Source organism: Arvicola amphibius, chromosome 5 (assembly GCF_903992535.2).
Source record: "Arvicola amphibius chromosome 5, mArvAmp1.2, whole genome shotgun sequence".
Classification (NCBI taxonomy): Eukaryota; Metazoa; Chordata; class Mammalia; order Rodentia; family Cricetidae; genus Arvicola; species Arvicola amphibius.
The window spans coordinates 50637467-50654762 of NC_052051.1; the positions used below are offsets into that span (position 1 = coordinate 50637467).

The following is a 17296-nucleotide window of genomic DNA, read 5'->3' on the forward strand; positions in this document are numbered from 1 at the left end:
TCTGGCAGGGCTCTAGTATTCCTCCGGTACCTTTTATATACCGATTATGCTTCGGTCACAAAGAACTCTTAAAAAGCATTGAAATGAGGGGGCTGGAGAGATGGCTCAGAGGTTAAGAGCACTGGCTGCTCTTCCAAAGGTCCTGAGTTCAATTCCCAGCAACCACATGGTGGCTCACAACCATCTGCAATGAGGTCTGGTGCCCTCTCTGGCCTTCAGGCATATACACAGACAGAATATTGTATACTAAATAAATAACTTTTTTTTTTAAAAAAAGTATTGAAATGAGAAAAAGGTCTTGCAAGAATCTACTAGACCAGGGACTGCCAGACTGAGTTTCTTGGTGAAATTCAAGGATAGAAAAAGAATAACGGGATGATGAATACCTGGAAAGGCATGGCAATTTACCAACTATTTAAGGGAAACCAATCTGGCTTCTCCTTGACTGAAACGCCATGGGAGTCTTAAGAGATAGAGACCGGAATACTGTAGCAGTTGGCTCCTCTGTGAATGCTTTCTTTAAATCCTTACCCTGCAAGGGAGGTATTGCTATCCTCCCTGCGAGGGAGGTTGAGAAGCAAGGAGACTTATCCAAGGAGTTAGAAGCAGAAAGAGCAGTGGTGGGCTCCAGCTCCGACTGTCCCGGCCTGATTCCATCCCAGCACCTCTCTAACTGCGAACACTAGCCCCCAGGGGTGACTGGAGAGAAACACAAGCTGAGCGCGCAGTAGCACCGGCTGTGTTAGGAGACTATGTGGACAGTGCCGTAAAGGCAGCATTTTACAGAGCATTTCATCGCTTATAAAATATGCTTGCAGTGTGCCACTCACTTTTTAATGGAAGGAAACGTTTGGAGAGGTCTTTGCATTTTTCAACTGAAAAGTTCACTTTAGTGTGAAGTCCAATTACAGCACTGAAGTTAAATTTGTGTTTTTCATAAGGAAAAAAAATCTATAATCAAAACCCAGAATGTACATTTGTAGCTAATCTTGTAAAATTCTTTGTTTCGAGACAGGGTTTTTACTGTGTAACAGCGTCAACTGGCGTGAACTCGCTCGGTAGACCAGGCTGACCTTGAACTCACAGAGATCTGCCCGTCTCTGCCTCCTGGGTGACAGGATTAAAGGCGTGTACCACCACCGCCCGACTTTGTTTTATAAACATTTACTTTTATTCCACGCGTACGCGTTTTGCTCGCTCTGTTTACGTGCACCAAGTGCACGCCTAGTGCCTGTGGGGTCAGAAGAGGGAGTTGGCGCTTCTCCATGTGGGTGCTGGGAACCGAACCTGGGTCCTCTGCAAGAGCAGCCCGTTATCCTAACTGCGGGGCTCTCCCTCTGGGCCCCTTGTACAACAGTTCTTAAGAAAATTACAGATTGTCGGCTGCTGCCTCGAGAATTTAGAAACTTCAACTTCCTAGCTGATTGCTAAGGTCTACAGAGATCTTGAGACCTCAAAGAAAGTAGTCAACCGGTGCGGCCACCAGTCACGGATGCACCGGACTGAAGGTCCCCGGGTGACCCGGGGGCACGGCGTCTACGTAGAGCATCCCTCTCCAGAGACGACGCTGGCGTACTTCCTGTATCCAATCGCCCCTCCCCCGGAGGACCCCCATGCCCGCGCCCCTTGGCTGCCGGCGCGCTCTCCGCAGGTGGCCGCGCAGGAGCCCCGCCCCCCGCTCGCTCCCTAAGTCGCGGGGCCTCGTCCGCTCGCTCTCGCGAGATCCGGGCCGCCGAGCGCTCGGGGCCTTTTCAAATCGCGATCCGTTACCGCTCCGCCGGCCGCCGCCATTGTAGCGCACGGAGCCCTCAGCGCGGCCGAGGCGGAGCCCGCGGCGGGATGGCCGATGCCGACAAGCCCGAGGCGGCCGCGGGTGACGACGGTCCGCAGCAGCAGCCGGCCGAGCCGCGGCGAGACCCGCACCCCGCCGAGCCCGAGAAGCCGCCGCGCAGCAGCGCCAACGGCGTTAAAATGTATTGTCTCCCCCGGACGGGCGGGAGGGCCGGCGGGCGGGCGGGGCGGGAGGCGCGGGCGGCCCCGGGGCGGGAGCAGGTGCGGCGCGGGCGGCCCCGGCCTCCGGCGCGCGGAAAACGGTCCCCTTTAAAGGCCCGAGGTTAGCCTCATCTCGGGGGAGGACCTAGGGATGACATCATCGGACCTTTCCCCTCCCGGCCCGGTTCCGAGCCCCGCTGGGGGCCGCGTGTGCCGTGGTGGTGTCTGAAGTGTTAGAGCTCACCGAACCCATTGTGTTCCCCTTGATTGGCGCTCTTTAAAAGGGAGACTCGGTCTCCTCCACTCACCCGATGATGTTTGCCGTCTATGCAGGCTTTTTTAAAAAACACAAACTCAGTGTATGGTGGCCTTCATTTTACTATAATGCAGCATAAGGTGATACAATTAAATTACTAGAATATAAGTGTTTTTGACAGAGCTGGAATGGAACCCTGGGCCTTGTGTATGCTAGGCAGGCGCTAGGCCACAAAATGATACCCCCCCCCAACCCACGAAATACAGTGTTTTTTAGAAGAAGACTCTCGACTTTAAGGTCGGATCTTTCACTGTAGAGAATTCAGTTGGCGTTAATCTATAAATACGGCGGTAGGATAGAGGCATATTGCATTGCCTCTCGTCACGTGGGGTGATGTGAAGGCAAGCATTTTCTATGTTCCGTTCTATGAAGTTAAATATGTCTGTAATGTAGGGAAAACACCCTGCACTCTGAGTTCTGCCTCGATAGAAAACAGTGAACTCATGAGCTTATGGGGAACGTCTGGCCTTTTTGTGTGGAAATACTTGCGATAGTGATGGTACCCTTTGGACCAGTTTCTTGGAATGCACTTAATTGATTTGGTTGCACATTAGATGGGGTAGCTCTCTTCAGCATCATTACGACAGTCTTGCTCTTTGGATGACATCATTGGATATTTTCTCTTAACCACTGACAGTGTATTTAAGAGGAATTATCCCATTTCCCTGGGGCCCATCCTGAACTTTGGAAGTTCAGTGGTTGGTGTTTGCTGAAGCGTATATTCGTTTTTGAAATGATGTATGTTGAGAGGCATCTTACTAATGTGCCATTATTTAGAATCCATTGTGTTACCTTTAAGTTGGCTAGACATTAACTGGGGACTTTAGCGTCCCTACCATCCTGGTGACATTTGGACAGGCAGCATTTTCAGAGCAGAACCGAGTTTAGCAGGTATCCAAGATTAGAACTCAGTGCAGTTTGTTCCTGGTTGGAACGTGTGCATGTTGCTCCACCATCGAGAGGTCAGAGCACAAGTGAGGCTTAGAGCTGCTGGATTGTGGGCCTTCATGGACTTGCCATTAAAATAGAAAGAAAAAAAACATTGGAATAAGTACTAGTCAGCCTGCGTGCCTTTGGATTCTGTCTCCATAGATTTGGTCATGATTTAAAAATACCCCCATATTGTATCTGTATGGAAAGTAAGCATAAGAAACAAAGAGCTTAGAGTATGTGCTGTGTTTTAAGTCACATGTAAACACTGCCATTTTGGGTAAAGGTACTAGAGCTTATGTGAACTTTGTCTGTGGGGCGGAATGGGGCTCAGGGATGGCAGGTGTGTATCATTAATTTCTGTCTTAAGCATGGGAGTGTCACCCCTTTACTCTGGAAGAGAATAATTTTTGAATCCTATGATGTTGGTACTTGTGAAGCTGGTCTCTACACCTCTATTAGATCTGAAAACATAGCGCCAACAACAGTTGTATTGCAGGATGGGAAAAGGTGGGAAAGAACCATTTTCTAATTTCAGGAGACAAAATATGAGGGGTGGGGTGTCAACAGTAAATATAGAATGTTTCCATTTTCTAATTCATTCTTTCCCTTTCTTCCCAGTGTTGAGTAGAGATCAGTATGCTCCTGAAGGATTTATTGTTATCTGATGGGCCATCATGAGATACTCATAGTGAAAAAGTAGAGTCTTAAATCTTAATGTCCATCTACTGAGAACCTTAGGGATGGTTGACAACCCTAAACCTTGGGCTGATTGCCATGCTTTTAATGATAACAATTCATTAAAATAATTGTGATGACCAGATGCTGCTTTACAACATGCGCTGCTTAGAAGTGAACTAAGTGCTACTGTCATCAGGATTGAATTTAAATTAATCCATAGTCTTTTTCATTGTTGTACCTTGAGGCCTTAAATGTTAAAGGTCCAGTGAGTATCTGTTGAAGACATACAGGGAGAACTTTTGGGATCATGAAGCTCATGTAAAAGATTTAGTTGGCTTGTTCTTTAGAAAGGAATTAAAGATACTTGTTCCCTTCCCCAAACTAAGTAAGTTGGAAGAAAAGCAGCAATTGTATTGTGACTCTTCATTAATTTTGTGTAATTATAAATGTATTTCTGTTGTGCTACTTAAAATATCCAGCAATGTGAAGTGTTTACTAATAAAGCATCAGTTTTATCATGAGTGAAGATCACAACTGTGATCTTTGTCCCTCAGCTTTGCTGAGTTATAATTAGAAAATAAAAATTGTGTATATTGAAGATAAATAGCATGTTTTGATTTGCTCTAAATATTAGCTAATTAATATAAAAGTGTTGCAAATATTTATGATGTATTCTCTGATTTTCTAGTGTACAATGTATCATTATTAACTAGTTATTGTACTACATATTGGCTCTAGAACTCAATTTGGTAACTGGAACTTTATTTTCGTAGGCAGACATCTTATACTTCTAGTAATGATCGTTGTACTCTGATTTAGTTATCATGCAATATTTGGTTTTTCTGTGTCTGGCTTACTTCACTTAGCACATGGTCCTCCAGGCTTTCCTTCTAAAGACTGGATCTCTCTCTCTCTCTCTCTCTCTCTCTCTCTCTCTCTCTCTCTCTCTCTCTCTCTCTCTCTCTCTCTCTCTCTCTCTCTCTCTTTCTCTCTTTCTCTCTCTCGTGTTTGTATGTGTGTGTGTGTTTGTTTGTGCCTGTATGTATACATCCAGAATATATACATTCTCACACCTTTCTTTTCTTTAACAATTAATGGATTAGCAGACTTTTAGTTCAGTTTCATATCTTAAGTTACTGTGAGTAATACAGTATGAGTTCAGAATGGTGAGATGATTTTATTTCCTTTGTTTATATTCAAAAAGTGGGATTACTAGGTCCATTATTTAATAGTTTGGTTTCTGTTTTTTTGAGAAACCTTTAGTTGCTCCCTGGTTATCCTTTAAGTAAACAAAAAAATTCCTTAATAATATATTTTTTTAATGAATGACCAAGAGCAAATGGTTATCACAGTCATATAACCTTCAGCAAGGTGAATAAGGGAGGAAGTTAGTACTTCAGAATTCTGTGCATTTTTTGATTTCATCAAGGATAAAAGCAGCTTGGAAGGCTACTTATCAAAAGGCTAGATATCTTCTTACCTGACCCCAGACTGGAAACATTCAGTGAATTCAGTGGAAGCGCATTATTATGCAGATAGTTCTTCAGGGGAATTAAAAAGAAAGGTTTGTTATGTCTGCTGGAGCTAGGAACCAGAGAAGAGGCCTTGTACATTTTGGCTGCTTGCTTCTATTCTCAGAAATGCCACTCTGTTCACACACAGATATATTCTAGAATTGAACAGTGAGAAGACCCCTTTCAGGTCTTGCCATTTTTTTATGAAAGAATAAGATTGATAGGGAAATGTCCCTGTCGAAATAAGAATAGGTGGTGAAGCAAGTAGTTTGGTACTAATGTTTCTTTCTTGATTGTTTGAGCATTTCTCTCTTTGGCTTTTTTTTTTTTTTTTTTTTTTTTTTTTTTGGTTTTTCGAGACAGGGTTTCTCTGTAGCTTTGGAGCCTGTCCTGGAACTAGCTCTTGTAGACCAGGCTGGTCTCGAACTCACAGTCTCTCTTTGTTTTTGAGATCAGGTCCTGGCTAGGTTGGGCTGCATAGTCCAGACTGGCCCTCAACTCTTGGCAGTCTTTTTGCTTCTACCTCTTGAGTGCTGGTATTACTGTCATGTATCACCATTTTCAGTGAGTTTGGGTGTGTGCTTGCATGTGTGTGTGTGTGTGTGTGTGTGTGTGTACGTGTGTACAGGTGTACTTTCTGAGGTTTCTCACGGTACCTAAAGCTCACTGATTTGGCTAGCCTGACTGGACAGTGAGGTTCAGGAATCCATCTGTCTCTACCCCCAAGCTGTGGAGTTACAGATGTGTATTTCCATGTCCAGTTTCTTATGTGGGTGCGGGAGAGCCAAACCTTGGCACTCAGTTTTGCTTATCGAGAGTTTACCGACTGAGCCAGGAGCCGTCTTCCCAGTCTCCAAAGTCTGGGTCTTTAACTGATAATAGAAAATTGCAGTTTATCCAGCACAAGTCATAGTCAGTCACCATGCTAGATACAGTGTGGATACCAAAGGATATAGGTTTTATTCTCATAGACCTTATGCAGTTCATTTATGGTAGTATTGTTACCCTTCAGGAGAGTGGTGTCTTAAGAAGTAAAATTCCCATATTAATGCTGTAAGAAGTTTGTTTATGGCTTTCTAAAATTGCTCATCTTAGACTTCATAGCCTAGATTATGATACTTGGTTTGTTGTTAGGATAATCCATTAAGTTTTTAAAAATCTGTTTTCTTGCTCATTATTCTTAGAGATTTTGACACATTAAAGTTCATAAAAATTGCCTTAAAATGATTTTGTTGACGAAGTTATCTTAGATTGACTAAAGCAATCCGTGAGTTAAATCCACTGTTGTTTATGTAATATGATTGCTTTCAAGGCTTGGGGAGCTAGCCCAGTTGAAAAGTGCTTGCTTTATGTGCAGTGAAGACCTAGTGTGAGCTCCAGTGTCATATGAAAGTTCTGGGCATGGAAGTGTGTCCTTGTAATGCCAGTACTGGGGAGAAGGAGACAGGAGGATGCCTGCATCTCCCTAGCTAGCCAGTCTAACCAATTTGGTGAGCGTCAGTCCAAAGGCAGACATTATCTCAAAGACAAGAATGATATTCCTGAGGCTGGCTGTCTTCTGGTCTCCATATACTTGCTCACAGGTGTGCATGTGCACTTGCATACTTGTACTTGCATATTACTTTAAAAATATAAATTGTATTTTAAATCTAACCCAGATTTTTATCTGCAGGGATTGTTTTATATATATACCCATATCTTATCTATTCCTATGTTGATACGTGACATCATAAAACTTGCATTGCAAGAAAAGTCTTATAAATTAATTTTTCCCAATTAGCCCCATTTAAAAAATTGGTAGATTCTGCCTCATGATGTGTTTAATTATCTCCCCCTCCTCAACTCTATCCTTGCATTATAAATAGCATTACTAGTAAAAGAGATAATTCTATCAAGTGTCCTAGCCTATGTTCAACATGAAGATATTAGGATACCTTTTAAATTTTCTGTTTATCAAAGTAGGGAATAAATAAAACTTGACATGTAGTGAATATGAGTGTATGGATGTATTAAATAGGTAGATAGAGGTGACTGTATTTTGATTATGGTTTTACGGGAAGGAGAAAATTCTAGGGAAAATTTACTAATCTGTAAGTAATAAAAATTTTCAGATAATCATCTTAGTTTGTTTATTCATTTATTTTCTTTTGGAAAGAGGGGTGCAGAATCTTGACTATCTCATTGTTTGGCTGACTAGCTTAGAACTTATTGTGTAGACCAGGCTGTCTTGAAACTTGTGGTAGTCTTTCTGTTTCTGTCTCCCTGAGTGCTGGAATTATAAGTGTCACCATGCATCAAGTAGGAGCTAGTTTTTAAATTTTCATTTAGTTAAAATACTAATTTTTTATCATTTTGCACATTTGTGTGAGTGGGGGTGTTTGATTATATGATGTATGTGTGTGACGTATGAACATATTGACACCAGAGGAAAGATTTGTATAGTCAATTCTCTCCTTCCATCTTTTACATGGGTTCTGGTTTTGAACTCAGGTCATAAGGTTCCTGCTTAAGTGTCCTCTTGATGGCCCTAATTGGGTTTAGAGTTGAATGAAGCCCCAAATTAATTCTTCCGTAAATGTGATGTTGAGATAACTCACATGCCTCTGCTTTAGGGTCTAATAATATTTATTGAATAGTATGCTGGGAAAAACTGGGTTTGGGGATGCTTGCAACAATTAACAGAGAAGAAAATTGCCAACTGTTAACTGAAAAATTGATACGCTTACACAGCATGGGGCCCCAGGCTGACCTCCAGCTTCTAGCTTAAGTGAGATTTGTGGAGCCACAGATGTGAGTGATTGAAGAGCTCCGTTCTTAGAAGTTCAGTTGAAGATGCTTTTATTTGTCTTATAATTCACAGGGAGAATGATGAATCAGTGAAAGAAGAAAAATCTGATTTAAAAGAAAAGTCGATGGGAAATAAGAAGGCCAATCGATTTCATCCCTATTCAAAAGATAAGAATTCGGGTACTGGAGAAAAGAAAGGTCCAAATCGGAACCGAGTGTTTATTAGCAACATCCCCTATGACATGAAATGGCAGGCTATTAAAGACCTGATGAGAGAAAAAGGTAACGGTTTCTGCAGTAACTTACTGTTGTAATCGTCATCTAGGAGGGGGAGGAGATAAGCAAACTTTTTATTCCTCTTAGCCACACAGACTCAGAAAAAAAAAAAAGACTTTTCTTTCTTGACATGTGAATTAATCTTTTCTTTTTCTTCCACTTGGCAATTTCGTTACAAGGAAGTATGGATAAATGACGTATTTTTCTTTTTGCCATTTTAGTGGATAGTGAAGCCAGCATCTGCATGCCACCAAGAATTTTGTTAAAGTGATTGCTTTGTCTAGTTGAAGTTTTTATAGATTTTAAAGGACTGTTGCTTTAGTTAAGCAATGCATCTCGCTTGTTAATGTATGTATAATAAGGTCGATTCTTTTTTTCCCCCAAAGATGTTTTTGGTGGAGTCTGGAATCTGGCTGTGGAATTCATTTTGCTTGCATTGTTACGACTGCCATGATGCTGTCTTTGCAGTTCTGTACTAAATTTGTGTTACTGCTGCTGCAGTTGTTTTCAGGATAACCTGAAAACCTTCATCTTATGCACATGCTTGGTTTTGGGGGAAAATAATTTCAATATTTGATCTTGTAAAAGTTAGTTCTGTTATCTCTTGAAAAATTGAGGTTCAACAGTCCTGCAAACTATGTACTTGGCTTTGAGGGTGATCTTCTCTAATAATTTTTTTAATTGCATTGGTGTATCTGTTGTAAGGTGACAACTATTTGACTGGTTTTATTCACTGACTTTATTTAGAAGTGTGTGGCTTGCTGTGAAGCATGACTTGTAAATTTAGTTTACTGATGGCAAACATGATTGAAGACATTCAGGTAGGAAGTCACCTTAAAACAGCTGTTGTGTGTAGGCTGACCAAAGCTATTTGAAAAGTGCTAATGTTGTTAATATGACAGGCTGAGGGGTCATTTGTATGTATATGTGCATTTGTTCACCAACCACATCATGCTGGCCAAATATGATCTGCTGTATGAATTGGGTTAATATGGTTGTTAGCTTTTTTAGAGAATGTGGATGATGTAATTTCTGAAAATTAGTTAAATTTCTATAGCTATTGATAGGAGGTACGTTGATCTGGTCCTGATTGCTGGTGAATAATAGGTGCTTTCTGTAGAGTTGTGCACAGGTGTGCAGTAAAGCAAGATACTGGTGTTTAAATGTATTGTTTCTTGGTATCTTCCTTTTGTATGTCTTATGTAGTTGGTGAGGTTACATACGTGGAGCTCTTTAAGGATGCGGAAGGAAAATCAAGGGTAAGTGCTATGGGCCACAATCTGCTCGAGGTTTAAAAGTTCCTCAGCAGTTTACTTTTGTATAATACTCTATCAGACTTTTGGAAACTTAAGTTTCATTTTGTTTTACTTTAAGATTTGAGGTTTTTATACTAGCAAGTCTGACATGCCAACCAAACCAGCTTCCTGAAAGGAATGATGGGTTTTGCAAATATTCATAAAGGGCATTCATTTTTCTAATGCTTTAAGGTATGCTTTTCTTAGCTAATAAAACTTTAATATAGTTATTTTTGTTGTATTTTGATGTCTTCAGGGATATTTTACAAGTCACTGAATTGATAATATTTCTAAGAGTTTCATGAGAGGCCTGTGGCTTAAAGGTGTTAATTTCGAATATAATTTTGAAACTTTTTTGAAAAGCTTAATTTGGTAGCCTTCAGGACCATACAAGCGGCAGTGCTCTGACCAATTGTTAGGAATGATGTCTATGATTAAGTTGACCTAGAAGGCTGATGATAGATTTTGACTTAGCAGCATGTGCATACGGAAGAATATAATGGAAAACTCTTCTAGCGTCTCATCATATTCATAAAATGATTGGGTACATGAGAGATACAAACTTTGTCATCACATTCAAATGGCACTTTGAATAGTAATCACAGGAATTGTTTTTAAAGAATGATTTTGTACATTCCCTTAGCATGGGTAATTTGTTTTACATGCTTCCAACTACATGCTCCTCAGTTGTGTGCAGCCAGTTTTAATCTAATAGATAACTTTATTTAACATAAAATTCATGGGGGCTGGAGAGATGACTCATCATTTAAGAGTACTGGCTGCTCTTCCAGGGGACCTGGGCTCAATTTCTAATACCACATGGCAGCTCACAATCATCTGAAACTCAAGTTCCAGGGTATTTGACATCCTCATCCAGCCTCTCTTGCCACTAGACCCATATATTGTGTATAGCCCTACATGCAGGCAAAACATCCATACACATAAAATAATAATTTTTTTAAAAAATTCATGTTTATTTGCTATTTTAATTAGATTTCAATACATATTGTATGCATTGCATCTTTTTGAAATACTCATGTGTAAGAACATGTATACTGGAATCTTCAGTTTCTTCCTTTATTTATTGTTGATTGAATTTGTACAGTGGTACTAGTTTTAATTTTAAGCAGAGTCACTTGAAAGTAGAAGTGTACTCCAAATTTGTAACATATTAGATGGATTTAAAAATTTGTAGAAAATGCATGGTCACTTGCCTATTACATTCTGGAGGTATATAAAAAAAGAAAACATGTTCTTGATTACATGTAATGACTTAAATATTAGAGTCTTCCAATAACTTCAATTACTGACCTAAAATGTTTTTTTTCTTTTGCATATATTGACAATCTACTGGATATAGGGTTGTGGGTAAGATTTTTTTTAAAGTATCTTAAGTCAAATTAATCTTGTGATTAGAATAAGAAATCTTTTTACATGAGCATTTCTTATATATTTTTCCCTATTAAGTGTGGTTGAATTCAAAGATGAAGAATTTGTAAAGAAAGCACTAGAAACTATGAACAAATATGACCTTAGTGGAAGACCTCTGAATATTAAAGAGGTGAGTTATTTTTTGTATTTGGGATTTAAATATTATATGGACATGCTTCCTTTCACTTTTCATTTTTTTTCTCACTTAGCTCTGGCAACTCGTCTTTTAAGGATAGAATCTTATTAAAGAATTGTAGCTAGTGATAGTTTCTCTTATAGATGATTTGCTAGTACTCCTAATAAGAGTTATGCTGTATATTTAATTTTGTGTCACAGGTAAATAGAGGCCCCCAATTAAGAAAATAATCAGGACCCATAAATTTTAAGATGATAAACTTAAGATGAAGACTTTATTTTCTGTAAACATTTTTAGTTTTAGACTATTGTTTAATTTGAAAATCCAATAGGTATTATAATTGATTACTGGTTGCTTGATAATACACTAGCTTGTGGATTTGAATAAGATTGGTGTTCATCTTGAATAAAATTAATTTAGATTCTATAAGATTAGCATATAGAGTCTAGGATTTAGAATAATCTATAATGGGAATTTTCTTGTAGTAGTATGAATGAATTGAAAAATGACCAGAAGGTCCATTACATAATACCACTTACAGGGGTCATTGATCTTGGTGGTAATTAGCTTGAATAACTCTCAATTTCATGAGTTCTTTTTTTTATGTTGTTAATTTTACCATAATAGTTAGAACATAGGTGCGTTTGCATACATATCCTTGCTAAGTCTGTGTTGAAAGAAATAGGCAGCCTCGTGATGGGGTGCACACCTCTCTCTGATCCTAGCATTTGGCAGAGGCAGGCAGATCTGTGTGAGTTTGAGGCTAGCCTGGTCTACAGAGTGAGTTTCAGGACAGCCAGGGTTACATAGAGATATCCTGTCTTGAAAAACTGAAAGAAAAAAGAAAGAAGGAAGGAAAGAAAGAGGTAATGTTATTTTGAGTATTTGAAATGTTGTGCTAATACTGATTCTGCTCGTTCATTGACTGGCATTCAACAGGAGAACAGTGATTTTGAGTTCCAGCTTACCCTTTTCTTGCCGGGTGACAGGGTGTATGACTGCTCTTCTCTAGTCTCTAGTACTTATACCACCACCAATAATACCTGTGGGAATTGTATGCAGATGACGTGTGATAAGTAGGTTGTAACTCACTCTCTGTCACTAGAACAGCCAGGTGACCCAGGCAGAGCAATTCACTTAACCTTTGTGAAGTTTCCTTGTCACTGAGATAGGAGAAATATTAGAATATCTCTGGAAGTGTTGTAAAGACTCAAAGTGTTAACTAGTGTTTTCTAGTTACTATACTTGTGATATTATATAAAGTGTTAACTAGTGTTTTCTAGTTACTATACTTGTGATATTATATAAAGTGTTAACTAGTGTTTTCTAGTTACTATACTTGTGATATTATATAAAGTGTTAACTAGTGTTTTCTAGTTACTATACTTGTGATATTATATAAAGTGTTAACTAGTGTTTTCTAGTTACTATACTTGTGATATTATATAAAGTGTTAACTAGTGTTTTCTAGTTACTATACTTGTGATATTATATAAAGCTGTTAGCACAGTGCTTAAAATAGTCTAACTGTATTGTAAATGTAAGCTGTAAAAATTATTCCTGTTAGTGATTGTTGATATCTTGTTCTTTAGAGTGATGATAGTTTGAATGGCTTGATACCAAAATATTTGTGTGTCCTGTATTCTTTACTGGAATTAACTTCCAAATTCCTTGAATCCTGTTTGATCCTGGGATTATGATTATAAAAAAAAAAAACTGACAGAGAGCTAGAGATTTCGTAGGGAGTGTTTTAAGCTTTGTGCTTTGACTAGTCATTTATTTGCTGCTTTTATGAATAAACCAGGGCTAAGGTTTTAGAAATGTGCTGGCATCCTAAATAATTTGTCATAATTTATAATCCTCTAAGAATTTAATGATCATAATTTGCTATTTTATGATCCTGCTTCTCTTTAAAGGAAACGAGTATCATAAAGGCTCCATAGAGACACTATAGGCATTAAGCATACTGTGTTTATAGTATCTTTCTTTCTTTTTTTTTTTTTTTTTTTTTTTTTTTTTGTTTTTTTTTTTTTTTTTTTTTTTTTTTGTTTTTCGAGACAGGGTTTCTCTGTGGCTTTGGAGCCTGTCCTGGAACTAGCTCTTGTAGACCAGGCTGGTCTCGAACTCACAGAGATCCGCCTGCCTCTGCTCTATTTTTAATTGACAAAATTTGATTGGGTGTTAAAGGCTTAGGTCATGTGATTGTTGCAGCATATTGTAGAGCCCAGATCTGTAGTGGAAACCCTAGAATGAAGTTGTAGGATGCCTCTATTTTTAAGTATTTTAGAAGGTTATAAAGAAAGGTCAGATTTAACTTTACTAAGTAATGAAGGGTTTATTTAACTCTTCAGCTAATGTTCAGTAAAGGTAGTCATTTTCCTGGGAATATCTGATTTACAAACTAGTGACTGGTAAAACTGCTGAGGACTGCTTACATGGTTATCTAATGAAGGGGTATTTGCAGCATTCTCTAGCAGGTCTTTAGAATTCTCTCCAGTTGCATGAAGATCAGTAGGAGTCATACATGTATTATTAGTAGATCCACTAATAGCATTAACAGTTAATGATTGGCAGGCTGGACAGCAAGGAGAAAAGAGGAATAAAAACTAAGTGAGATGATAATGCGATTTGTTTATGTGTAATGTATATAGTGCTTGCTTACGTGTGACAAGACAAATGTACCACTGTTAACACAGACAGCCTCTGTGCTTTAACAGTTGAAGGAGCTTCCTCTCTTTTAATCCTCCTGTGTAGGTAACAATTTTTTTTGTACAAGTTTTTCACTTTTCAAACCTGAAACATTTATGGCTGTCTTAATTTCTTTTCTGTCACTGTAACAAAATACTCAACTAAAATCAACTTAGGAGAGTTTATTTTGGCTCTCAGTTTGAAGTGTGGTCTATCATTATGGGGAGTTGAAGGCAGCAGGAGCCTGCAACAGCTGAGTTCATAGTCAGGAAGCAGAGAGATATGAATGCATGCTCTGCTCACTTCCTTCATTCTATGTGTTTCAGGAACCAGTACAGGAAATGGTCCTGCTCACAATTAAAAGCAGTTATTAGTCTAATCCAGTTTATTCCTCACAAGCATGCCCAGAAATCATTCCCCAGGTGATTCTAAAGCCTGTCAAGTGACAGAGTGAGCAGTAACAATCCTATTTTTTTTTTTTTTTTTTTTTTGTTTTTTTTTTTTTTTGTTTTTCGAGACAGGGTTTCTCTGCAGCTTTTTTTAAAGCCTGTCCTGGAACTAGCTCTTGTAGACCAGGCTGGCCTCGAACTCACAGAGATCCGCCTGCCTCTGCCTCCCGAGTGCTGGGATTAAAAACAATCCTATTTATTAACTGAAAATCTTAGAGCATTCTTGGGTAACAGTTTCTTTACTTTTGTAATCCTTTTAATTTTTTCATTATGAAGAAACACATTAGAGTCTGGCATACTTTTATTCTTCCGTTCATTCTTTTTCCTTCTTTTGTTCTTCCAACTATGCTGGAGAATTTCTTAAAGTCATCCTTCCTTATATTATTCCACTTTTTTTAAAATCAGTATTTACAGACTGAACACAGCAGGAAAGATTTTGATAGAATATTTTTATTCTTTGAGAATTTCATTTAATGTATTTTGATCATTTTTACTTCCTTCTCCCCCAGCTCCTAGATCCACTCCTACCTCCCTGCTCTCCCAGCTTTCTTTGTGTCCCTCCCAAATAATTTTTAAAACCTGAGTCCGATTTGCACTTACCATATTCTCCTGTGAGTGTGTGGTGGTGGGGAGTCATCCACTGTTACATGACTGGCCTGCCAGGGATTAGACCCTTTAAGAAAACTGAGTCTCTTCCCCAGAAGCTGTCAGCTGCTGCTGATAGATCCTTCCTGGTAGGAGCTCTGAGTCCATTATCCTTGATATGTTAGAATGTTGGCTGGACTGATCTTATGCAGGCAAGCACAAGTGCTGTGAGTTCATGAATGAGAAAGTAGAATTTTTGGCATAATAATTTACATGCAAATGATAATCCTCTCATTTTACGTAGTCTTAACATGAGTTTTGTTGTTGGCTTTCCCCTTAGTGGAATGAGTGGGCGAAATAATTTGTACTTGCCTTTTGTTTTAATAAAAGATATTTCTTTTATTAGAAGATATTTCTTCTAATGAACCTAAAAATATTCGCTATAATTCTTTATTGGATACTTGGTCTTCTGATATCCCTCCCCTTTTCCTGTCACAGGTCCTTTTCATTGTTGAGGAAGCTATTATAAAATGGATTATTGTGTTTTGTTCAGGAGTGATGTTAACCGGTGATATCTCTGTATTCCTGAGTTTACAGCAGTATGTTCTTCTAGGCAGAGGCTGTGAATTAGTCTGAATCTATTTTGACTATCTAATGGTGAGAGTTCACTTTTGCTGTATTGTGCAAAGAAGAGGCACAGTAAGTGTTTAGCTACTCTTTGAGTTAAGGGCATTTATATATGTTGCAGCACACTTCTGCATCAGTATAAGAACAAAACAAAACTAATTTCAGGTTTCTATGTGGCCTCAGTGACAGGAAAAAAGTACTTGAAACTCCCAGCTTTTGAGTCTGAAATCTTTTGTCTATCCTTAGGTTTTTTTTATGAGACTCACTTCCTGTACGGGAGAAAAAAACGAATAAACAAAACCTTAGTCCTCAAAGATGTCAGTACTTTGGTCCAGATGGGTTAGCTGTTGTTGAGTTTAAACCACTTGAATTATATATATTCACTGATGTATTTGCTAGCAATTAACATTTAGTGTGCGTTGTAGGATCCCGATGGAGAAAATGCTCGCCGGGCACTGCAGCGAACGGGAACATCATTTCAAGGATCACATACCTCTGATGTGGGATCTGGGTTGGTGAATTTGCCACCTTCCATTCTCAATAATCCAAACATTCCTCCTGAGGTTATCAGCAATTTGCAGGCTGGTAGACTTGGTTCCACAATTTTTGTTGCTAATGTAAGTTTAAGCTTTTGTTCTTCTGATACTTAACTCTCATCATGATATTATTTTGTGAGATGTATGCTGATAGGTTTGTAGGTCATTCTGTTTATTTTTAGCTTAGGTAAGTAAAAACATAACTATTCTAAACTCAAACCTAAATTATGTAAGTAGTCTGAGGTTAGACTTTAAATGCTAAGCGATTGCTTAACATTTTAAGACAGAACTGTGGCATTCTTAGATATTTAACTTTAAGTCAGTTAGGTGTTTTGTTCATCTTCATAGTTTTATTTTGTTCTTGTAGTCTTGGTGTTTTAAGTGCCTATTGTGGTTGGTTTGCCATTTGTTTTATGCTCTTGAAAGTTAGTGAGATGGACATATGTTTTCCAAATACAAATTTTCCTTAGTCAAAATAGATGCCAAGTTTCATGTGTACCCAACAGGATAGAGGAATTTAAAGATTGGGGGAATTTCAATGAAGGTAGATATAGGTGATTTTCAGCAAGACCTTTTTTAGTTTATATTATTGAAGAATTAGTTTATAGTTTTATAAGTTTGTAAAAGATAATTTTGTTTGTAAGTAACTTTATACAATTTTATATTAAGCTTGACTTCAAAGTTGGTTGGAAGAAGCTAAAAGAAGTGTTCAGCATAGCTGGAACTGTAAAGCGGGCAGATATTAAAGAAGACAAGGATGGCAAGAGCAGAGGCATGGGCACTGTCACTTTTGAGCAAGCAATTGAAGCAGTTCAAGCAATTTGTATCCTGATATGTATTTTAGCATTAAATGAAGTTGGTGAGGCTTAATACCTTTGCATGTTTCTTGTTCATGTTGTGTAATATTGCATCGCTTAGAAATTAGGCTTTTATCTGCAGTTCTAGGACTTGTTCCTTGTTAGGTACTAGAGTCCTTCTTCAAACTTGAACTAGCCATGCTGTCGAGGGCTGTAGGAACTTGTTTTCTGCTCTCCCTTCCTGCTGCAGCATGGG

At 38.7% G+C, this 17296-nt stretch overlaps 1 protein-coding gene across 6 annotated transcripts in view; it reads left to right on the top strand.

Annotated features, from left to right (window-relative positions):
- The first annotated feature begins 1768 nt into the window (after positions 1-1768).
- The window catches only part of Myef2 (myelin expression factor 2), a 35963-nt gene continuing 20435 nt past the window's right edge, over positions 1769-17296 (top strand). For 3 of the 6 annotated variants that reach the window (XM_038329693.1, XM_038329690.2, XM_038329695.1), the window contains exons 1-7: positions 1770-1973; positions 8294-8502; positions 9703-9755; positions 11152-11159; positions 11259-11352; positions 16133-16324; positions 16913-17066. In XM_038329693.1, coding sequence (XP_038185621.1) covers positions 1840-1973; positions 8294-8502; positions 9703-9755; positions 11152-11159; positions 11259-11352; positions 16133-16324; positions 16913-17066 — 844 coding nt within the window. In that variant the 5' untranslated portion in view covers positions 1770-1839. Of the gene's footprint in view, positions 1974-8293; positions 8503-9702; positions 9756-11151; positions 11160-11258; positions 11353-16132; positions 16325-16912; positions 17067-17296 lie in introns of all 6 variants that reach the window. The other 3 variants (XM_038329689.2, XM_038329691.2, XM_038329692.2) reach the window with 3 other exon arrangements.